This window comes from Peromyscus eremicus, chromosome 14 (genome assembly GCF_949786415.1).
Source record: "Peromyscus eremicus chromosome 14, PerEre_H2_v1, whole genome shotgun sequence".
NCBI lineage: Eukaryota > Metazoa > Chordata > Mammalia > Rodentia > Cricetidae > Peromyscus > Peromyscus eremicus.
This window is the reverse complement of record NC_081430.1, coordinates 68,128,681-68,152,505: the sequence shown is the minus strand read 5'-3', so window position 1 is coordinate 68,152,505 and position 23,825 is coordinate 68,128,681. Positions and strand designations below refer to the sequence as shown.

General features: G+C 44.1%; 1 protein-coding gene across 2 annotated transcripts in view; it reads left to right on the top strand.

Annotated features, from left to right (window-relative positions):
* Nin (ninein) overlaps window positions 1-23,825 on the top strand; it is a 95,536-nt gene that overhangs the window by 53,801 nt on the left and 17,910 nt on the right. For both annotated transcript variants that reach the window (XM_059278970.1, XM_059278972.1), the window contains exons 13-24: window positions 1,434-1,572; window positions 3,387-3,544; window positions 4,856-5,361; window positions 6,506-8,638; window positions 9,998-10,123; window positions 10,226-10,295; window positions 12,098-12,310; window positions 16,640-16,753; window positions 19,984-20,106; window positions 20,947-21,060; window positions 21,818-21,964; window positions 23,610-23,789. In XM_059278970.1, the coding sequence (XP_059134953.1) occupies window positions 1,434-1,572; window positions 3,387-3,544; window positions 4,856-5,361; window positions 6,506-8,638; window positions 9,998-10,123; window positions 10,226-10,295; window positions 12,098-12,310; window positions 16,640-16,753; window positions 19,984-20,106; window positions 20,947-21,060; window positions 21,818-21,964; window positions 23,610-23,789 (4,023 nt within the window). The remainder of the gene's footprint in view (window positions 1-1,433; window positions 1,573-3,386; window positions 3,545-4,855; window positions 5,362-6,505; window positions 8,639-9,997; window positions 10,124-10,225; window positions 10,296-12,097; window positions 12,311-16,639; window positions 16,754-19,983; window positions 20,107-20,946; window positions 21,061-21,817; window positions 21,965-23,609; window positions 23,790-23,825) is intronic.

Here is a 23,825-nt window from a genome sequence, read left to right as displayed (position 1 = left end):
ATGAGGAAATCTGTCTAGCCTGCCTTCTCAGGAGCCGTGTGTGCATATCTGAGAAACGACAGACACTTCTCTGCTGCCTTTGTGATTACGTTTTAGCTCTTGGGTCTAGTCATGTAGTTTTTGTTTTAGTTGTCTCTAAATTGAATGAATCGTCAGTAAATCTGTTACTGATACCTTCAGAATTCTCCCAATTAATTCATCTTTTCATAACTGCTGTGTAGACCATACATTCCACACATTCGAGATGTACAATTCCGTGTCTTTAATTATATTCAAACAGCTGAGTGTCCCCGACCACACTCAATGTGAGAATGTTGTCGTCTCCCCAAGAAACCCCTGTTCCACTTTAGCCAGCTGCTTATTGTCCCCCTCACCCCCCCATCCCCGCCACAGGCAGCCACTGGTTTAATTTCTGTCTCTCTATAGATCTAATCTTCACCTCTCATAGAAATGGAATCATGTAACAAATGGTCCTTTGTAAATGGCTGCCTTCAGTTGGTGATACTGTCCATGTTTATCATGTTGTTACATGTATCTGTGTTCTGTTCCTTCCAGTGGCTGAATAAAGTCCCGTTGTATAGATATGTTACATTTTGTTAATCAGTTAATAGACATTTGGGTTTTGGGGGGCTATCATGAATAATGTTTCTGTGTAGATATTTGGATGGGCATATACTTTATTTCTTTTGAGGTTTATTTATCTGGGAGTGTTCCACTGGGCCAAAGATAAATCAATGTTTAACTTTTAGGAATGGCAGGCCTCCTCCAAGGTCCTGACACCATGTTATTTTCACCATATGAGAGTCCCAGTTCCCCCACATCTTTCATACCCCCACATCTTTCATACACCATGCTGGATTTTACCATTCTCCTGATAGCTAACAGTGTTGAAGTTCTTCGAATGTACTTATTGGTTGTTTGTGGATCTTCTTGGTGAGCTATCTATTATAGTCTTTCCCATTTTTAGTTGAGTTCCCTGTCTTTTGAGTTCTAATAATCTTTACAAATTCTAGTTATAAGTCCCTATCTGATACTTAGTGAAACTTTCTTCTAATTACCTGCATTGTTGTTTTACTTCCTTAAAAAATATATTTTTTTAATTTTTCGTTGTATGTATATGTTTGTGTTGTTTATGCACATGAGTGCAGTACCTGCAGAGGCCAGAAGAGGGGGTCAGATCCCCCTGGAGTGGGAGTCACAGATGATTGTGAACTACCTGACTTGAGTGGTGGGAACCCAACTCGGGTCCCGTGCATGAGCAAGACAGGTTCTCAACCTCCGAGTTCTCCCATCAGCCCCCATCTTTTTCACTTCCTTGGTGTCTTCTGAAGCACAAAGTTTCCTATTTTGCTATTACCCAGTTTCTTTGTTTTTCTTGTTGGTTGCACTCTTGGTGCCTCGCGGTAAGACTGGTGTTGGTTCTTAAACTCCAGCTGTTACAAGACCAAGTGGACGAACTCCAGTCAGAGCTAGAAGTATATCGTGCCCAAGGCAAAGTGTTCAGGCTCCCCTTGAAGAACTCGCTGTCAGAGGAACTTGATGGTAACAGCGGTGGTGTTGAGCCCAACCAAGGTAAACACGTCTGCACACAATCTTTTTGGTATCTGCGTTTGACCTAGTTTTTAGAACCATGCTGAGTGCGGCATTGCTGAACACGGGCATCCTGAAATCCAGGGAGAGAGAGACTTTGGCAAGTCTCACTTCTTGAGCTGTTTCACTTGTGGCTGGGTTTTCCATTTGTCCTTGAGCTCTTTATAAAAATGTTTCTGATTTTGATATTGCTGACTCTTTCCAGTGTCTGCCTGGTATGAGGACGGTTTGGAAGAGCGAGCCAGCCACACACCACAGAACCCATAACCGATTTTCATAGGCTGGCTAGGCTAAATGCCTTATTGGCCTCTGCAGAACAACAAATAAGTGAAGAGCTAATGCCTGTGGCTTTGAGGGAGATAGTGAGTAGCAAGGGTGGAGGGCAGGCCTGTTTGGGAACCACAATACAGTCACGCTCAGCTCTTCGCCTGGGGCCTGCCTCTTTCCTCAGTGTGTTGGGTTTTCATTTCAGCAGGGCTCCTATGGGTTCTGGTGCTCTTTGTAGCCTCCCCCTCCCCTTTGGTTCTTAGGAAGGAGGTTTATTCCTTCGCTGGCCTCTGGTGTAGGATCACCACGTGGCTGGGGTGGCGGGGAGGAGGTGTAAGAAGTCGTGAGTCCTTTTCTCTAATCCTTGACTCACTTACTGTAGCTTGTCCACCCCGAATGTTGGGAGTTAGTTGCAAGAAATTCTGCCGTCTTGGGGTGGGAATGTGCCAAAACCTATGAAGAGAAAGCCCAAGGCAAGCCTGTCAATCGTAGCTGCTAGAACGCTACCCAAGAACGACTCTCCATCTGCTTGTGTATCTTCCGATGGAAAAATCTATTTGAGTCTCACTGCCTTAAGACATCTCTACCTAGGAGTAGATATATCTGACCTTGTGCTAGCTCACTCCTCAATTTCTGCTCATATTTTCCATTTTCCCTTGGTCCTTATTGTGGACAATGGGAAAACCAAACTCCCTTGAAGGTGCTGAGAATCCCCTCCCCAGTTGTCTGCACCCATACCCCTGACCCATTCCCTATTTGTAGCTGATTGTTGAAGGTGAAAGTAACCTAGACCCCAGGAAATTCATGACAGTAAGACAATGGTGTGCAGCCTTGAGGGATGGATTAGACATCTTGGCCCATGAAGTTAGCCCCATAAGACTCAGCAGCAAGGGTTCTAGCCATTTATTTGTTCCCCTGCCACATTATCCCTCTGAATTTGTCACTGGGCAGTTTCTGGGTAGACAAAAGGCTGGTGGCTATGTCCTTACCACATAGCATTTATACTGAGAGCTCACATTCAACCAACATATTCCACACACGCCCATAAATCATTCAAAAAGATGGATTCTGCTAAGGTTTGCACACTGCCTGTATTCAGAAGACTCTGTTCCCCTTCTTCCTCCTGTTGCCCTGTCAAGCCATAGCCCTCGACAGATGCCAGAGTGTGCCAGTGACAGAACCTGAGGCAGGGTCAGTGGGTGTTGCATGAATCCTAATTGGTCTTAATAAAAACCCGGAGCCAGATACCAGGGTGAAAGTTGAAAGATCAGAGAAACAGAGCAAGCCACCTCTTAACCTACCAACTCCTCAGCCTGCAAGGGCCTGAAAAGAGAAGATCCTGTCTCCACGAATCCTCAGACTGAATGCCTCTGAGTCCTCAGCCAATAGGGCCTAATTCCTGTCTCCTCCTGCCTTATATTCCTTTCTCTGCCTAGCCATGTTACTTCCTGTCTCAACCTTCCCAGTGCTGGGATTAAAGGCGTGTCACTCCCAAGTGCTGGGATTAAAGGTGTGTCTTGTGTTCGCAGGGCTTGGTTCTGAAGAATGCAATCCACTGAACATGGGACTTGGTTCTGAAGAAAGCAATCCGCTGAACATGAGCATCGAGGCAGAGCTGGCCATTGAGCAGATGAAGGAACAGCACCTGAGGGACCTGGGTCACCTGAGGCTGGAGCTGGAAGAGAAGGTGAGCCCTGCTTCCCAGTCTCTGTCGCTGGTGGCTGAGTCCTGTCAGCACACTGTGTTCCTGTGGCTCTGTCCTCACCGACCATGCATGTCTTCTGCAGTTCGAGGGCTGAGGTCAAGGCCTGTTCCGTGGTGTGATTTTCCTTTGGTCTTTACTGCGGACAAGGGGAAAATTGTCCGGAATGTGATGTGCTCAGCCTCTCATATTGTAATATACTAATTATGATGTTTTTAACCTGTTTAAAAATAGCCCAATTTAAAAACAAACAAAACACTTTCTCTGATGTAGTGCCACTTTCTGGACTAGATACAAGTTCTTATCCTTGGCCCTCAGTCCTTCATTATGTGACTGCTGCTCACCTTCGCCATGTTTTGAGGGTTTTTTTGGTTTTTGGTTTTTGGGTTTTTTTTCTTGCACATGGTATGCGATATGCACGTTAGTGTTCGAGAGCATATGTCAAAGCTGGAGATTGACATCCAATGCCTTCCTTGATGAGTCTCTCACTGAACCCAAAGCCCGCCCACTCATCTAGTCTAGCTAGCTAGCTGCCTTGCCCAGGGGACCCTCTGTCTCTGCCTCCCTGTGGGTGGCATTGTCACCCACACCCAGCTGTTTTTATGTGGGTTTGAGGTCCTCTTTACCAAGCGCCGTCTCCCAACCTCTGCTCTCCTGTGTTCACTTGAATTTTACTGGTTTCTGAATAACTCTGCTGAGCACTGAGTGGAGCCTCACAATGTCCTCCCATTCACCTTCCCACCTCTCCTTTCCTACTACAAACTTAGGGTCTTAGAATCCTTAGTTTATGTCTTCAGATGTTTCTTGAACCCTGTAAGGTACCCTGCAGGCTATGTCAAACACAAAGTCGGGAAGGAATTGTTAGTTCCATGAGAGACCCTGGAGCTCCCTGGCCAGCCAGCCTAGCCTGTTTAGTGAGTTCCAAGCCAATGAAAGACGGGTCTGAAGAAAAGAAGGTGGATCGTGCCTAAGGATGACACTGTGGTTGTTCTCTTGCCCTCATACACGTGCATACACACACATGCATATGCCTCTCCTTGTACATGTACAAACACACATGCATACACACACACACACACACACACACACACACACACACACACACCCTAAATAAATAAAAGCGGACCTTACTGGCCTTAGTATTTTACTTCAGGTCATTTTGAACTAAGTCGCTTTCAGTCAGAATGAGAAATCAAGAGTGTCCCGTGGGTCAGAAGCACTTGTTTGCCGCCCCCACCCACTGCCTTCGCACAGCCTAGAACCCAGTCATTTCGCGGATTCACTGTCTGGTTCTAGGTGCACCATTATGAAAAACAGCTGGATGAAACCAGAGTCACCTGTGAGAAGGAGCAGGCGGCCATGAAGCAAAAGTATGAGCAAGGAATGCACACCTTGGAGACACAAATAAGTGACCTTCGAGGAGAGATCTCCGATCTCCAAGGGCAGGCGGCGGTGCTGAAGGAGGCCCACCACGAGGCCAGCTGCAGGCATGAGGAGGAAAAGAGGCAGCTGCAGCTGGTGTTTGATGAGGAGAAGACTCAGCTCCAGGAGGAGCTGCGGCTGGAGCATGAACAGGAGCTCAAGGCCAGGCTGCAGCAAGCTGAGGAACGGTTTCAGCGGGAGAGAGAGGGGCTCGCTCGGGGTGCTGCGTGGACCGAGGAGAAGGTGAGGGGCTTGACGAGGGACCTGGAGCAATCCTACCAGGAGCAGCTGCTGAGCCTCGTAGAGAAGCACGCTCTTGAGAAAGAGGAGCTGAGGAAAGAGCTCCTGGAACGTCACCAGAGGGAACTTCAAGAGGAGAGGTAAGAAGGTGAAGGGAACTGGGACAGCCTGGGCACCGCTTCTCGGGGAGTCCCTGCGGATCAGAGAGGACTGGGGGCATGGCAGACACAGAGCAGCCCGTAGATCTAATTAGTTCTTTAAAAATTAAAATCCAACCAGTTTTGCCTCATTTACCCGGGAGCCTCCCTTGGGGTTACTGGAACTGTTGTGGTGTATGTGCATGTGGGGAAGGGCGGGCAGTTGCAGGATCCATTCCTGCATGAGACTTGCTGTCTCTCTGTGCTCCAGATGAGGACCAGAGCCTTCCTGCATTGATGCTGTTGCTTTCTGAGAAAAGTTATTTATAAACTGCATTCCGGACATACTTATGTTCCCTCCCTGTTATGAAATGCCATTTTGTGTTTATCTTCCTTGTATGAAATCCCAGGTCTAACTGAGAGATTTTGAGCTTCCCACCTTGTTTAATATAGTGCTACTTCATTAAATAAGAAGCAAAAGTAGATGACGCCCCCCCCCCCCCCCCCCCCCCCCCCCCCCCCCCCCCCCGCTGGAGAGATGGTTTAGCAGTTAAGAGTACTGGCTGCTCTTCCAGAGGACCTGGGTTCAATTCCCAGCATCCATATGGCAGCTCACAACAGTCTGTAATTCCAGTTCCAGGGGATCTGACACCTTCACACCAATGCACATAAAATAAGTTTAAATTATAAAAAAAAAAAAAAAAAAAAAAGCAGAAGACAGTTATTATTATGCCTGATTTATGCAACTGAAATCCTACAATGCCTTCTTTGTCCAAATGAATAAGTATTTCCCAGATGAGGAGTGAGGTCACTGTGTCTTTGGTCATTTCATGAGAAAGGCCAGTTTAAGGCATCGGTTTAAACCACATAAGTACATCCCGGGGTATATACAAGGATTTGGTTTTGTAAGTTTCCCCTGGCTTCAGAGAAAGATAAGTTTTCCATATTGATGGCCACCAGCCTTAGCTCCCAGAGGAGAGCTCCCTTCCCCGTACACCTGAACCGCATAGGAATCGGAGCACTGTGGAAGTGGTCCCATGATCCCATGGCTGTTTGCCCGGCAGCCTCCTTTGTGCACCGGAAAATGTTGGGTTTGCTTCCGGAGTTGGCAGCACTTTCAATAATGCTGTATGTTGACCACATTTAGGGAAAAAATGGAAACAGAGTGTAATAGAAGAGCCTCTCAGATAGAAGCCCAGTTTCAGGCTGACTGTGAGAAAGTCACTGAGCACTGCGAACGCACTCTGCAAAGCTCGGAGGGGCGCCACCGCCGAGAGCTGAAGGACCTCCTGGACCAGCACCTGGAAGAGAGATCCCAGTGGGAGTTTGAGAAGGATGAGCTCACTCAGGAGTGCACAGAAGCCCAGGAGCAGCTGAAGGAGGTGCTCCAGAGGGAGAAGGCGACCGCTCTTGTCCTGAACCAGGAGCGGGAAATGCTGGAGGAGACGTACAAGGAACGTTTGAACAGCCTGAGCGCAGAAAGAGATCAGCTGCTGCAAGACCTGGAAGACCTACGGAACACGTCTGAGGGCCAGCACAGGCTCCTGTCTGACCAGATGCTTGAGTTGAAGAGAAGTCAGGAGAGAGAGCTGAGGGAGAGAGAGCTATGCCAGACAGGGGCCTCTGAGCAGCTGGCCAGCCAGCAGCTTGAAAGGCTGCAGGTAGAGCATGAGCAAGAGAGGCGAGATATGCTAGGCAAGCTTGCGGCCCTGGAGAGCGCCCACAGAGTGAGCCGTGAGAGAGCAGATCTAGAGAAGGCAGAGCTGAGTGCAGAAATCCGCAGGCTCCAGAATACAGTAAAGGGCATGCAACAGGCGGCCTCTCTCTCGGGGCTTCAGAGTGCTCATTCCCTGGTAATGGCAGGGGAGGAGGCAGAAGAAAATGGAGCCATGTCCCTACTTCAGCAAGGGGAGCAGCTGTTGGAAGAAAACGGCGATGTCCTCATCAGCCTGCAGAGAGCTCATGAGCGCGCAGTGAAGGAAAATGCAAAAATGGCTACTGAAATTTCTAGGTTGCAGCAGAGGCTGAAAAAGTTAGAGCCGGGGGCAGTGATGTCATCTTGTTTGGAGGAGCAAATGACTGAGATGTCTGGAAGGTCCAGGGAACAAGCAGAGCCATTTCTATCACAAGTAAAGCAAGGAGAAAGTGCCACCTCCAGGCACATCCTCAGTGACCTGGGAAGCCATGAGACCCAGGACCTGGGAAGCACAGGGACAAGCTCTGTTCGGAGGCAGGAGGGCAAAACCGAGGAGTCAGAAGCTTCCGTGGAGTGCTTTTCTGAGCTGGAAAACAGTGAAGACACCAGGACTGAATCCTGGGACCTGAAGAGCCAGGTCATCCAGCTTCAGGAGCAACTAACAGCCTTACGTGCAGACTGCGATCGGGCTTCTGAAAGGAAGCAGGACCTACTTTTTGATATTTCTGTGCTGAAAAAGAAACTAAAGATGCTGGAGAGAATCCCCGAGGCGTCTTCCAGGTATAAGTTGTTATTTGAGGACGCCACTAGAGAAAATGCCTGTCTCCAGGAGGAGCTGAGACTCATGGAGACACGCTATGATGAGTCACTGGACAGCAACAAGGAGCTGGCTGCTGAAATCTTCAGGCTGCAGGATGAGATGAAGAAGATGGAGGAGGTGATGGAGACATTCCTTAGCCTGGAGAAGAGTTATGATGAGGTCAAAATGGAAAATGAGAAGCTCAGTGCTCTGGTGTTGAGACTTCAAGGGAGGATGGAGAAGGCGTTGGAAAGAGCCCCCCTGCGCTATGACAGCTACCCCTTGTGGGAAGCCCCTTCAGAAAACCTGGAGGTCGTCTCTGATGAAAAGGTGCTTGACCTCCATCAGACTCCAGAAGAGTGTACACCCAAGGTCATGAGCATGCACCACATCATAGAAGAATGCAGACAAGAAACCAAATGCTGTGAACAGGGAAGCGCACGGCTCCTGGCTAGAATAAGAGCACACGAGGTTGCCTGGTTCCATGGAACAATTCAGCCACATCAAGAGAAGGCGAGTGTGCAGAGTGAAGTTATCCTGGAGGAGAGTGCTGCTCTCCTAGGCCTTCAAGACACACGCCTTCAACATCAGGTCACAATCGCAGAGTTAGAACTGGAGAAACAAAAGCTTCAGGAGCTGACTAGAAAGTTGAGGGAGCGAGTCAGTACGTTAATTAAACAAAAAGATACACCTTCTCAAGGAGAGAAGGAGGAAGAGCTGAAGGCCATGATGCATGACTTGCAGATCACGTGCAGTGAGATGCAGCGGAAAGTTGAGCTTCTGAGGTAATGTATGGGCCTTCTAGACCTCACGGAAGCCTGCAGAGCACCTGGTTGTATCTAACTGCTGCTGCTTGCTGTGCCTAGAGACACTAACCTATTAGTCTCGAGAAGAGCAGTGTTCTAGCTTTCTCCTGCTTCTGTGTATTAACAACTAGAGTACCCTTGTCTAGGAGGCATCCCCCTTCCTCATAGCAAATCAGTGTTGTTCCTATGGAGTGTGGAAACTCAACATGGCAAGTGTCTGCTACTTAACCACATGTATCATCGGTGTTCGTCCTTAGCCCTCTTCTAGCCCGTGTGTCCTTTGGATGGATAGATAACTGTTCTGCTCAATGTTAGTTACTGTCCTCAATGCGATAAAGCATGTTATACGGAATGAATGCCTTTTGTGTAGTATTAACTCACTTGGTAGATAACGATGCTCATCTTACACTAATATAGGAAAATGCGTTGAATGGATTATACTTTTTTCTTCCGTATTTGAAGTGTATGCTACAAACAGTACATTTTTATTTTAGAACATACCATTTTATCAAGGAGTTACCAGAGTCTAATAAATATTCTTGAGGGATACAGACAAAGTAAACCACTTTGAACAACTACCAACCTGACTTTATGAAATAAGATTGCATTTTAGTATTCTAGCATAGTGGGGTTTTCTTTCATTTGTAAACTATTATGTTGTATCTTAATGGTATAAAACAAAATAATTCAGTTGGGAATGTTGTGTTTCCTTGTCCTCAAATTACTTCTACTTCAGAACCTCAGAATACAGTGAGAAGAATAAACTGCATATTTTGGTGTGCCCTGGGTTTATGTAGTATGTTTTCTTTCTTTCTTTTCTTTTTTTTTTTTTTTTTTGTCGGAGCTGGGGACCAAACCCAGGGCCTTGCACTTGCTAGGCAAGCACTCTACCACTGAGCTATATCCCCAACCCCTACGTTTTCTTTCTTAAGGTCCCTGGGAGTCTAAACTAAAGCTCAGACAGCTTAGTAATGTGGCTTCTGTCTGTTCAGAGCAGGGACGACTTGAGACTGAGGTAAATGAAGTCAGCTGTTCAAAGCAGCCTGCCTGCCATTGAGAAGTCAACACCCAGCGTTGGCTTTGAGTCTTGATCCCCATCTCCACACTAGTCACACTTCCCTCCTCAGCCCCCAATGTCTTTTAGTGAGCTTCTTCTTTCCCAAAAGTAGTGACTCAATATGTTACAACTTGATTCCAAGTACCAAGATACTACTAATTTAGACTTCTACTTTAACTGGCGTGAAAAGCTTTCTGTATTGGAAGTTACTAGAAAATATTTTCCAAGGATGCCAGATGACTGCCATGTTGTAACTTTTTTTTTTAATCTCTACACTTCAGATACGAATCTGAAAAGCTTCAAGAGGAAAATTCTATTTTGAGAAATGAAATTACTACTTTAAATGAAGAAGATACCATCTCTAACCTGAAATTAGAGGAATTAAATGGATCTCAGGAAGAACTGTGGTAAGACATAGATAGTGTACTTAAATTTTACAAGGTCTAAGAACGATTTCACATCAACCCTCAAAGCTTCACTCCTGAATCATGTTCTCATTGCTCCTTTAGGCAGAAAATAGAAACTGTAGAACAGGAAAAAGCTTCAATTCAGAAGATGGTTGAGAAATTAAAGAAACAGGTAAGGAAACACTTAAAATGTCCCAGTGTTTCTTGACTCTGAAATTTTCTTTCTTTTTTTTTATTTGAAATTTATTAAATAATTAAATAGATCAGTAAAATAATATATTGTACGTGATGGTGAAGTTGGCAGTGGAAACCCACCTCCTAATGACTCTAAACTTAGGTTCCTACCTTTGGAAAGTAATGTATCGTCTATTTATAGACCATAAATGCTAAATCCAAGCTTTATATCTAGTGCACATGGGAAGGTAATGCTTTTGAGCCTTACCTGTGAATACTGGTTCTAGCCTTTATTAATTTTGATTAATGTCAGATCCTTCATTTTTCTGATTAAAAGTAGAAAGTTTCAGACAGAATTTCACAGATATAGAATGCCAGCAAATCTGCATATCATTTCACAGACTTGTAACTTGTTCAGATGGCTTATGCCATTCAATGCTCATTTTGTATAATCTTACAATTTTGTACTCAAGTATGGGAAGCCTATTTAAGAACATATCTGAAATAGTCACAAGACAAGGACATACTTGGGAAAGGAATATCTTTAGTGTCTGAAATAGCCAAGGTAACATCCAAAATACATCTTGTACTATTTCAAATAAATGGCAGGACTCAGTTGGAAAATAGGCTATAGATATGACGGATCAAATCATAGACGGACATAACATAACATACAAGATGGCTAGCTTCCGAGTGTTAGGGCAATTTAGACAGTTTAGTTTTTTCACCTACTAAACTAATCAAAGTTAAACATGGATACCCTTCCGTTGTCAAGAGTAAGCTGATAGCACCTGGAGGAAGACCTCTGGGGCCTTCTGTCAAAGCACTGATGTATGTGCCTCCTTTCTCACCCAGCAAGGCTGTTTCTGCACAAAGAGAAACAAACCTAGAAATGCTGCCATTCTGTTGTTAATAAGAAAAAGAAATCATAATGACAGACATATATGTCTATGTGTGCAGGAATGGATAATGACAATATGGGAAATCTTTTTGCATAAAATGTCCTGCATTCATTAAAATACATACCATATGGTGGTATCTAGATATACTAAGTTGGAAAGATAACATCTATAGGATATAAAAGTGGAAAAAGCAAGCTGTTCAAACATGCAATGATTCTTTTTATCTTTATTTTTATTTTTTTGGCTAAAATAAGGTGGTATTGTATATGCATAGAAAATGACCTAGTGATATGTGTATTCAACTATAAAGAATAGGGAAGCTATAGCCTGGAATTAACTGGTATCTAACTTGTTCCATATACTTCTGAATAGATTGAATTTGTAATAATGAGCATATATTATTTTTGTTATTGTGTGTGGTTAACAAAGCATGCAAAGAAAAATTAAGTTTGTTACAAAGAAGACATGCAGTAGGCTGGTTCTCCACAGCAGCGGTTCTCAACCTGTTCTTGACCCCTTTGTGGGCGTCCAGTGATCCTTTCACAGGAATCGCCTAAGACCATTGGAAAACACATGTATTTACATTATGATTCATAACAGTAGCCAAATCACAGTATGAAGTAGCAAGGCAAATAATTTGATGGTTTGGGGTCACTCCATCATGAAGAACTGTATTAAAGGGGTGTAGCCTAAGAAGGTTGAGAACCATTGCTTCACAGGCAGAACAGCCAGGGTGAGAAGTAGGGCTGACCTGTGGCACAGTGGCCTTGTACAGAGATTTTTTTTTTAACTTTACATTGAGAGAGGAAAAGAGTCTCTAAATATGCTTTTTTTTTCTTTTATAGAAAAAGTAGGCCAGCGATTTTTTTTTAAAAAAACTTATTTCAATTTTAATTAGGTTTCAGATTTAAAAATCAAAAACCAACAGTTGGATTCAGAAAACACAGAACTCAGCCAAAAGAACTCCCAAAACAAGGAAGAACTGCAAAACCTTAATCAACGTCTGGCAGAGGCGCTGTGCCAGAGGGAGGAGCCAGGAGCTTGCAGCCCCGAGAAATGGGAACAGGAAAACTCGAATCTGAGAGAAGAGCTAGAGCGCTGCAAAGTACAGGTTGGTTCTCCAGCCATGCGCACCTTCGCTTGCTCAAGCCAGAGAAATAAAAGAAATTTCTTTAGACGTAAGACCTTAATTATTCAATCAATATGGTACTGGCACATTAATATATCCTCCAGATATATCAGATATGTGAAGGGGGATAGTGCGTCCCCCAGCAAATGGAGAGCGAGCTCATGGAAGCATCTGCAAGCTATGAATAACACACTGGTGAATTCATCTCAGCTGTGATCACAAAAAGATCTTTTTACAAAAGCATTACGCTTGTGCCAGATAGCACAGACTTCCTGTTTGTTGTTGTTGTTGTTCCCCAAAGAACACAGGTAACAAATATTTACTTAGGTTTACATTCTCCTGCTGGAGATGAGTTGAGTCTACAAGTAAATGTAAACAAAAGTTCCATGCAAATACTGAACCAATTTATAAAGGGCCTTGAGTACCCGGGGATTTAGCTATCTTTGGGTGGTGGTGGTGCTCCTGGGACTAAACCCCCATAGATATCAAGAGTAAGTATGTGTAATCAAAGTGTTTTCTCAAATCACTGGGGTCAAGATAGAGGGGCTTTTTGTTTTGTATTGTTTTGTTTTTAAGCACCTGGACAAATTGGGTAGATATTTAGGAATAGATTCAGATTTCATAAAATATAGAGATAAATCCCAACCGCAGTAGAACACTGCGTATAATAAATAAAGCCATCCAAACACCAGAAAAACACATGTGTAGCTACAGTTTTCCTGATCCTGCCTGGCCCATGGCCCAAAGTCAGGACAAATCTCTCTCACCCGCCAGTCCCGCAGCCACTCAGACCCAACCAAGTAAGCACACAGAGACTTATATTACTTATAAACTGTATGGCCATGGCAGGCTTCTTGCTAACTGTTCTTATATCTTAAATTAACCCATTTCTATACATCTATACCTTGCCACATGGCTCTTGGCTTACTGGTATCTTACATCATGCTTTTCCTCATGGTGGCTGGCAGCATCTCCCTACCTCAGCCTTCCACCTCCCCTCCTTCTCCTCCTGCTTGTCGCGCCTACACTATTCTTCCTGCCTGGCTACTGGCCAATCAGTGTTTTATTTATCAATCAATCACAGCAACATATATTTACAGCATACAGGACATCCCACAGCACACATGGGTGAAGTTGTCTTTAGCCACAGAGAGAAGAGATGGTGTCTCTCAGTAAAAAAAAATTTAAAAAAACCCTTGAAACGTAGGGAGAGGGCTGGAGAGATGGCCAGTGGTGTAGAGCACTTAAGCTCCTGCAGAGTACCCTTTTGTTTATTTCTCAGAACTCACGTGGCAACTCACAAACCACCTATAGCTCCAGTTCCAGCGGATCTGATGCCTCTGCTGACCCCACCCCTCCTGCACACCCCTGCACACATGTGGTGCACATACATATGCACACAAGATGAATAAATTTAAAATACTTTTTTTAAAGAAGGAAAAAAAAATAAGGACATAAGAAAAATCTGATAGCAAAGTGAGAAACAAAAACAGGAAGAGAGAATTTTTTTTTTAAAGATTAAAATGACCCTCAAAGTTTCGAAAAGATGTTCAAAATCACTCATCATTAGAGAAATGTAAAATAAATAGTACTGGCATGTAATTCCTCACTTGAAAGATCAGTATCTATTTAAAAAAATACAGCAGCATGTTCTGTTGGCAAGGCTGTGTTGGCAGACATTTTCGTATATTGTGGGAGTCCTGCACTGGTACCATCCATGTGGAGGTGAATTAGGCACTGCCTACCACTTACCTTTTGTCCAACAATCTCACTTCTAGGAATTTAGCCTCAGATTATCCCTGCAACAGTATGAAAGGTCATACGCATGAGGCTATTCATTCCAGCTTCACTCGTATCTGCAAAGCTGTAAGAACCATCGAGATGCTTGCGCACAAAGGATTGAATTAAGTGTTGGAGTTATATCCGTGCTATGGGTGGTCTTATATAACTATGAAAAAGGAAGGCAGTGGTGGTGGTGCTCACCTTTAATCCCAGCACTCAGGAGGCAGAGGCAGGTGGATCTGTGAGTTCGAGGCCAGCCTGGTCTATACAGCTAGTTCCAGGCCAGCCAGGGTTACCCAGAGAAACCCTGTCTTGAAAAACAGCAAAAACAAAACAAAAAAGGGAACATGAAAAGAATGAGAACAATCCATAGGAAATGAGTTCCAGGACGTGTTGTTAATTGGGGGGTGGAGCCACAGACTGTCAACACTGATCAACGCTGTGCTTCCATGCTGGTGAGGGGAAAAGGGAGATGTGAGAAAAGCAACGTGTGTGTCTGCCCTTTATGTAAAGGAAATGGGAAAGCGGACACTAAAGAGATGGTTGCAGAGAGGCTGGCTGGGAGAGGCAGGGTCAGTGAGATGGGAATGGGGTGGAAGGTCTGAGGAGGAGAATGACGCTCTGTTGAGTTCTTCTTTGTGCAAAGCTGGACTCATGGGTCTCACGTGGTTTGTTTGTTTTGCTTTGTTTTTCTCCCGGTTCTGGGAATTTAAGCTAGAGCTTTGCAACAGCTTGGCGACTCTAGTACTGAGCTACATCCCATCCCTGTTTCACACAATCTTCATATACTCAAATAAATAAAATCAATCGTGATGGCTGGGGGCGGGGTACGAGAATAGAACAGAAACACTAACAAACAGAGCTGACACTGTGCATAATATAACCACGGTTGGGAGAAAACAAGAACTCACAGTCCATAAATGCTTTCAGAATCTAATCAGAAATCGTGATTCTTGTGGGCAGGCATACAAGCTTATTTTGTGCATGCTAGAGGTGAATGAATAAGTGAATACATCATAGGCCAAGGATGAGAACTATGCCTCTCACTGTTGAAAAAGAAAGTTGCAGTGTCAATAGGTAGAGGGCTAAGGTGAACCCTCTGATGTTGGTTCAGGATCTGAGACATTGGTGTGTATACATAGTATATATACTGAGAGATAAAGAAACGTAGATGTGTTTTTGTATGGGATAACCAGATCGTGATTTCTAAATACCATTTTCCTAAGTATTACAGATATCCGAGTACATATTAGCAATACCTTGGAAAAAAATTACTGATTCTGGGGTCAGAACAGGAAAGATACAAGTTGAACCTGAAATGTCCCATGGTGCCAGACAGAAAAAAAGTGCTAAAAAATAAATAAATAAAAATCAAAAATAGGTGGCTAGAAAGATGACTCAGTAGTTAAGAGCACAGCTGTTCTTATAGAGGACCTGGGTTCAATTCCCAGCACCCATATGGCAGCTCACAATTGCCTATAACTCCACCTCCAGGGGATCTGATACTCTCACACAGACATACATGCAGGAAAATACCAATGCAAATAAAATAAAGTAAAACTAATAGGTCATTTGTTGTTGTTGTTGTTGTTGTTGTTTGGTTTTTGGTTTTTCAAGACAGGGTTTCTCTGTGTAGTTTTGGTGCCTGTCCATATCTCTCGCTCTGTAGCCCAGGCTAGCCTCAAACTCACAGAGATCCGCCTGGCTCTGCCTCCTGAGTGCTGGGACTAAAGGCATGCGCCACCACTGCCCAGCACTAATAGTAGATCATTTTTTAAAAACTTAAAATACGGACAAATTCAAAAGACTCACACTGCTCCCTCTTCCCATGTAAAGGAAATTCCAATAGCCCAGACTCAAACAGTTTGATCAATGAACTACAGTACAGAATGAAATAATTATAGAATAAGTATTACAGATATCCGAGTACATATTAGCATCAGTTGATTATTTGAATAAACAAATAGGGGAGAAGCAGCTGTTCTTCCTACAGAATTCTAACAAATGCAGAAATGAAGGAAAAACACGGAAAATCATCCTTAGGAAAACCCTAAGTGATTGTTTTGCACCCTGATTATTGCAGCCTGAATGCACTGGTGGACACTGGAATAAATAAGCAGAAATCCAAGGAAAGAATCCAATCTCTAAGTACCTCTCCCAGGAGAAGGTGACTTCAGCAGAGAAACATGCAAAGACGTGGCTCAGTCATTAGGCCCATGCTATACACATGGAAAGTCTTGGAAGATAATTTGGTTTGTTCATTGAATATAAGGATAAATGATCTCAAAGAAATGCCATTGAACTGGTATTACTGTTTCCTAGGATTGCCTTCTGTGGGCTAGGCGAAGTTTCCCCAGCCAATGAATATGTCTGTTATATGCCTGGGGTGAGGTTTCCCCAGCCAATGAATATGTCTGTTTTATGCCTGGGGTGAGGTTTCCCCAGCCAATGAATATGTCTGTTTTATGCCTGGGGTGAGGTTTCCCCAGCCAATGAATATGTCTGTTACATGTCTGCTATCTTTCTTAGACTTCCACTTTAGTGGCTTCTCTGGAGGCAGAACTTTCTGAAGTTAAACTCCAGACTCACACCGTGGAACAGGAAAACCTCCTTCTCAAAGATGAACTGGAGGAATTGAAGCAAGTAAGTCTGTGCTTCCGGCGTGGAGTGTGGAACTGTTAACACGCACTTGATAACGTGTCCTTTGCACTGCCGTTGCTCAACCAGCTTGCTGCTTCAAGTTGAGGGCTTGAAGTGCAAGTGTGTTCATAAGGGCTCCGGTTGCTAATTCAATAGTGAAACAGCTTATTTATAGGGTAGACTCTAAAATTCCGTTGCTATGAATCCCAACCATTTTAGTTTCAAAATTGTGTTTCTCCCGGCCGATGAAAAAGTAACATTAACTTGTCTGATAAGAGGGTGACTTTCTGGCTCATGACTTCCAAAACTGTTCTTTGATTTCTGAAGACCCAAATAAAGTGGGTCCCACCCATGTCTTTTCTTTGTGGGAGTCACCCGGCTTAGGAGGATAAACTCTCCAGTGTCCTCATACTACACTCTCTTGCACTTACAAGGTTAACTTGTAGAATTTGCTATGATGTTGCCTGCTTGTAGTCCCAGCACTCCAGAAACTGAGGCAGGAGGATTGTGAGTTCAAGATCAGTACAAGCTCCATGGTGAGGCCCTGTCTCAAAAAAATTAGCATGGTTTTTAGAGGGCTATTTCAGAATTTCAAGCAAAGACTTAATTTTAAATATAGAAAAGGGCATACCTCAAAAAAAAAAAAAAAACACTACAGATGAAATATTGCCCGATCTCCTTTGTTTTTATTATGTGTAAGAATGTTCCCACTGTACCAATCTTGTTTTATAATAGAATTTCGTTGTTCCATTTATTTGCCCCACCCTCAGGTTACTTTAATATTTGTGCCATCAGAGTGTAAATGTTCCCTCCTACATCTGTTCACCCTGTAAGCATAAGGTGTCCTTCCCTAAATGCCGTTAACAGTCTTAACTAGGTTCACACAACCCTTGTACCTTATGTGTTGTCTGGGCTGATTGCTAATTGACTCCCTTACCTAGTGATAGAGTAAGGCCCTCAGAGCGCTGTGTCTCTGGTAATGCTTCTTCCAGGACTGGCACCAAACAAGTGTCTTAGAAGAGTCTTTCTATGCTGGGTACTGTAGTGCAGAGTATGTCTCTCCTGCCACAAGTGGAAACTCCGTTTGTTCCATATAAACATGCAGGAAGCTAACATTCACAGTCTTTCTGTGAGGTGAGAGTATCCCAGAGCCATTGTTACCAAGTTTGTTATAATTAACTCCAGTACCCCTCTCCCCCTATACCTATGAAAGCATTGCTTGCTGACCTTTTCAGTGATAATGACCAACCCATGTGCATACTCTGTGGGACGTATCCCAATCAGTTCATATGCATAACATGTGGGATGTATGACAATTAATCCAGGTACATACCATGTGGGATGTATGCCAGCCAATCCATGTGCATACTGTGTGGGATGTATGCCAGCCAATCCGTGTGCATACTGTGTGGGAATATATGCTGTATGGCCTTGCTAAGCTACATAGCACAAGAAAAGGAGCAGAGTGGGGAGAAAAACAACATGAGGAGGACATCACTTGGCACATTTTAGTACACATGTTCCCTGGGGCATTGGTATAAATAGATGGAAAAACTATGAGTCCCTATGTGCACATGGTAGGAAGTCATTTTGCCATGAGGATTCTTGATTAAGATGCTGTCAGTTTCCAGCCCATCCTTACTGCCCTGCAGCTTGGACCCAGAAAGTATATGCTACTCTATATGACAAAGCCCTGGAAGCACATATATATATATATATGGTATGTTGGATTTGCTATCAGTTGAAAACAAGCTTCAACCTGTAAAATCTATTTTATCCTAACTATTTCCAGTGTTATGCGGGAGGCCTTCAGATAGAAAGATGGCTGTACCATAATGGTAATAGAGAATCGAACGTGTGAAAACCAAACCAACAAGAGGAATGCTCTTATAAACAAAATGTGTAAAGTGTGTGAGGGGTAAAGGGTATGGGAAACAATTAGCCTCCTAAGAGCAGTTCCCAACTAGTTGGAGGGAGGATTGCTCCCCAACACCTTTTGGGGAGCAAAACTAGGGCATTTTGGTTTTCACAAGTTGGGGAATTAGTATTGCTGAGTATAGTGGATAAAGCCAGAGATGATGTGAAACATCCTACAATGGACTGAAAGACCTCTGTCCCAAAGTATCCAGCTCAGAGGGTCGCCAGTACCAACATGGATGCCGAAAGGAACAAAAGCAGCCTGGAGTGCCTCAGCTCTGAGGAGTAGAGAGAAGGAAGCCAGCGTGTCCACTCCGATGGCATGCTACTGGGAAGTCATTAGGCTTCTCCCAGAGCAAGGGCACAACCATAATTCGCCCACATGCTGATACTCGTGTGTGATAAATACCAATCCCCTAGTTTTGTTTTTGAAACAAGATCTTGATGTGTAGCCCAGGCTTGCCTCAACTTCCAATCTTCCTGCTCAGCTTCCTGCATGCTAGGATGATAGGCATGTACAACCATGCCGTGTATTTCTTTTTTTTTTTTTTTTTTCTTTCCTTTTCTTGTTGGAGACAGGGTCTCATAAAGCCCTTGCTGGACTAGAAACAACTGTGTGTGTGGCCAGGACTGCCTTTGAGCCGCTGATCCTCTAGAGCAGCGGTTCTCAACCTTCTTAAGGCTGCGACCCCTTAAAACAGTTCCTCGTGGTGTGGTGACCCCCCCCAACCGTAAAGTTACTTTCGTTGCTACTTCGTAACTGTAGTTTTGCTCCTGTTATGAAGAGTAATATTTTTGGAGATGGAGGTTTGCCAAGGGGGTTTTGAACCACAGGTTGAGGACCGCTGCTCCGAACCCACCTCCACTGGCCTGCGCTAGGGTTACCGTGCTCAGCTAATGCTCTGGTCCTGACTGAAATGGTTCGAAACACGTATTTTGAATACCTTTTTAAAAGCCTGATAAGACATGTAGCACGGGTTCCAGGAGCAGAAGTTGAACCGATGGCAGGAGAGCAGTGTGATATTTAACTGTGACAGGAGAACTGAAAGCCAGGAACAGTATTTGGCCACATCTGCCTGCCTCTCTCTAAGCAGACATTTCAGCAGTCAACAAGGGAACCGTGAGGAGCTAGTTGGGAACAGTTAGTTCCAGTTAATTATAGGCTGCTAGAGTTTATATGTCCCTTGAAATCTGTCCAGATAGGAAGGTTTCAGGGCCACGAAAGAGCCCTGTTTACGAGCCCCCTCCTTTTCCAGTTTCTAGTGTAAACAGAGCAGGGAGAGGATGGCAGGGCTCATGTGTTTAATCTCTTTCAGCTGCACAGATGTCCTGACCTCTCTGACTTCCAGCAGAAAATGGCTAGCATTCTAAGCTACAACGAAAAGCTCCAGAAGGAAAAAGAAGTTCTCAGTGAAGAATTGAACAGCTGCACTGATAAGGTAGTAAGAACAATAGATGTTCTTGTCCTTGTATGCTACAGCGAGCATTTCCCCAGGGGCTGTGGCCGCTGGGTTTCCTATATTAGTCCAAAGTTATAGGTGGAGTTATGTGACCCTGGACCTAGTGAAGTTGAGATCATGGTGTAGTCTCACTTAATATAGCATGATGCTGTTTGGTATGTAATATATAAAGCACATAGTAGAAATACGGCTTTTATCCTCTGAGATCTATTTTATAGGCAAACACTATTTTTTTCTATTATATTTTCACCAGCAATACAAAGATGTTGCTGTCCTTGCTCTGCCTGCCTCATAGGCATTTTTCATTTTCCTGTTACAGTACACGCTTGAGATTTCCAGTTGCCTTTCAGCCCACTTCCTGCCCCAAAATAGGAGACACTGGGGGACAAATAGAAAAAGGAAAACCCAATTAGGAAGAGAAGCCTGACATTAAGTCAGATAGAGCCAGGGAAACCCCACCCCTACTACCATCCCTGTCTGCTCTTCAAGGCAGTTAGGCTGGTTCTTGATGGTAGTGGTGGACAGCCCCACCCCTACCCCTACCCCTACCCTTCACCCCTTCCTGGCCTGCTCCTCAAGGCAGATAGGCTGGTTCTTGATGGTAGTGGTGGGTACCCCACCCCTACCCCCCTGCCTGGCCTGCTCCTCAAGGCAGATAGGCTAGTTCTTGATGGTAGTGGTGGACAGCCCCACCCCCCACCCCTGCCTGGCCTGCTCCTCAAGGCAGATAGGTTGGATGGTAGTGGTGGAAACTGTAAACTGGGTCTGGGTTTGCTTACAAAAATGCTCTCCCACCCCTCTCTTCCCTTCCTGAAACAGTTGGCAAAGTCAAGCCTTTTAGAGCACAAAATTGCTACAATGAAGCAGGAACAGAAGTCCTGGGAGCAGCAGAGTGAAAGCTTGAAGTCACAGCTGGTGACATCCCAGGAGAAGGTGCGTAGACAGTTCTTGCTGCATCTCCATAATTAGCACTGTCTAGTATTTCTAGTATTTTCAGCTTCCACAGAAAGGCCCAGAATATTCCAGATGAGACTGGCCCAAGTGGCCTCAGAATGATCCCATGGGACCTCATTTGAGACATCTTTACAATATGACAAAATAATTTAAACAGTGTGTCCATCGAAGCCCATTGACTGAGAGATTGCTTCCTCTGAAGATTTAAGGGCGAGACTTAAAGAGCACTGCTTGTTGGTAACCTAGGACAGGACTTCTGGAGCAAGTGTGCACCCTCTTATTCTGAAAGCCCTAGATATCGACCTGCCTTTCACAAATTTAACTTGAACTGAAATACATGTGAGATACTAATGTAAAGTAGAATTCTGCAAGTATAAATGATTATTTTCAACCAAGAGGTCCTTTACAAACCAGCACCTCAGATTAAATTTAATGTCTCAAGACTCACTGCAAGTATGGTTGGCCATGGTAACCGGCATTCCTCGGTTCTGTCTCCAGCCCCTGGCGGTGGACTGGATGACCATGTCAGCAGTACCTGGCTTTATCTTTTTCTTAAATGTAACTTAACACCCTGGAACATATGTAACATCTTGAGTTTCCACTGGTTTGCTGGAAAGAGAACTGGATGTAGCAAATCACAACTGAAGGGGACCTTGTCATTCTCTGGTTTCTTCTTTCCTGGACATTTGAGAGGTGAGACTGTGTGTCACCGTATACCATTGTTCTGACCGTGCAGGTTCAGAGTTTAGAAGACATCCTGCAGAGTGTAAACCTTCAGATGTCCCAGATTAAATCAGACCTCCAAGTGACTCAGCAGGAGAAGGAGGCGTTAAAACAAGAAGTGACGTCTTTACGCAAACAACTTCAGAATGCTGGCGACAAGGTCATTTCCTTTTTTGTAATGATGCTATAAGTCATTTTAGTCTATCATTTGATGGGTTTGCATCCATGTATGACGATGGTTTGGGTTTCTTGTTTGTTTTACATATAGGTAATGTGTTTGTGTAGCCACTAACTACCAGGAGCAAGCAGTAAAACATTTCTGTCACACCCTTTGTCCTCTCCAGCTGATAACCCCAGGGACCCACTTATGTACTCTCAGCCACCGTAGTCAGGGGTGCTTGCTTCCGAACCTCACATAAATGGAATTATAGTGGTACGAAAAGGGTGGATTTTTTTTTTTTAAAGACCAAAGAAGCTAAAAGACCATAGCTGAGTTGAGTTTTATAATAATATAACCAAAACATTTTCAAAGTTTAAATAAGAGCATGCATGGGAACCTACAAAACCAGCCAAGAAAAACAGTGAGAGAAATTAAGCTAGGAACACCCATCTCTGGGGGTTGGGGGATGGTGAAACTACAAAAAAGGAAACCTCTGGCCTAAGACAATGGTCCTGACTTAGAGGGCAGGTCAGGACTGCCAAATGGTTGCCTCTTGTGGGAGCAGAGTCTAGGAAAAGCTGCTTGAAAATAGATGGCTGGCCTCCCTGGTGCTGCTAAAATCACATCTCATTTTAAATACCACAGAGCTGCTTAATGTGTCCACGCATCGTTAGCCACCTTCCAATTCTGGTAGATGGTAAAATTTTCTTCTGTAATAAAAATAGGTCCTAATTCAGTTATTTTTTTCTCTTGGTTGATAGTACTTAAAATAAATAAATAAATAAATAAATAAATAAATAAATAAATAAATAAATAAGGGCCAGGCAGTGGTAGCGCACACCTTTAATCCCAGCACTTGGGTGGCAGAGCCAGGCAGATCTCTGTGAGTTCAAAGCCAGTCTAGTGTACAGACTGAGATCCAGGACAGGCACCAAAACTACACAGAGAAACCCTGTCTCAAAAAAAAACAAAAAAAAAGGTAGTTGTTTCAACTTTAAAAATATCTAGAGGCTGACCTTTTTCTCAAGCCTTTAAACTTTCTTTTCTTTTTCACGTTTGACTTAAAAGGTAGAAACCTTATCTGGCTGTGTTACCTTTTTAAATTTTTCTGAAGGTTTTTTTTTTTTTTTTTAGGATAAAAAAAAGTCACTTTGGTGGCTTAAAGCATATTTCTGAATTCAGGCCTCAATTACTAGGGCAATATGTGGATTGGCGTCTAAAAGGGGCATGCTTGCCTGTGTGAAAGCCGGTGGGGTTAGCCTGTGGAAGCCTGCAGGCTGAACTGTCTCTCAGTCCCTGTCTTCTGTTAATCAAAAGAGTGCTGCCTAGGACAGCCCAAGAGGCCTTCCCAAGAAGGAGGCAACTTGGAAACCACCAACTTCTAGACACTTGAGTCCTTTGTAGACCAGGTCAGAATCCTTCCATCAGATTTTCTATTGAAGTCCACTGGACTGTTTTGCCAATGACCTCTTTGAACCTTTAAAAATAAATCAAAATCCCAGAGTTTCATTTTTTTCCTATCTGTATCTATAAGCTTGAAAAGTGTTCACTAAGGATTGTCATTAGGTAAACGGGAAACCTGTCTCAAGACAAAAGTGATCCGTCATTTTGCTATTAAGTTTTAACACCACAATTCTCTCTTCAGGACTGGGTCTCAGAAACAGCCCCCCATCTCTCAGGGCTCCATGGCCAGCAGAAAAGGCTGTCCTGGGACAAGCTGGATCATCTGATGGACGAGGAACCACAGCTACTTTGTGAAGAGAGCCAGAGACTCCAGGCTGTGCTTCAGAACACCAAGGCAGACCTCACACACTCGCGTGAGAAGGTAACTCAAAAGCCACACCTTGTTGAAAGTGACCGA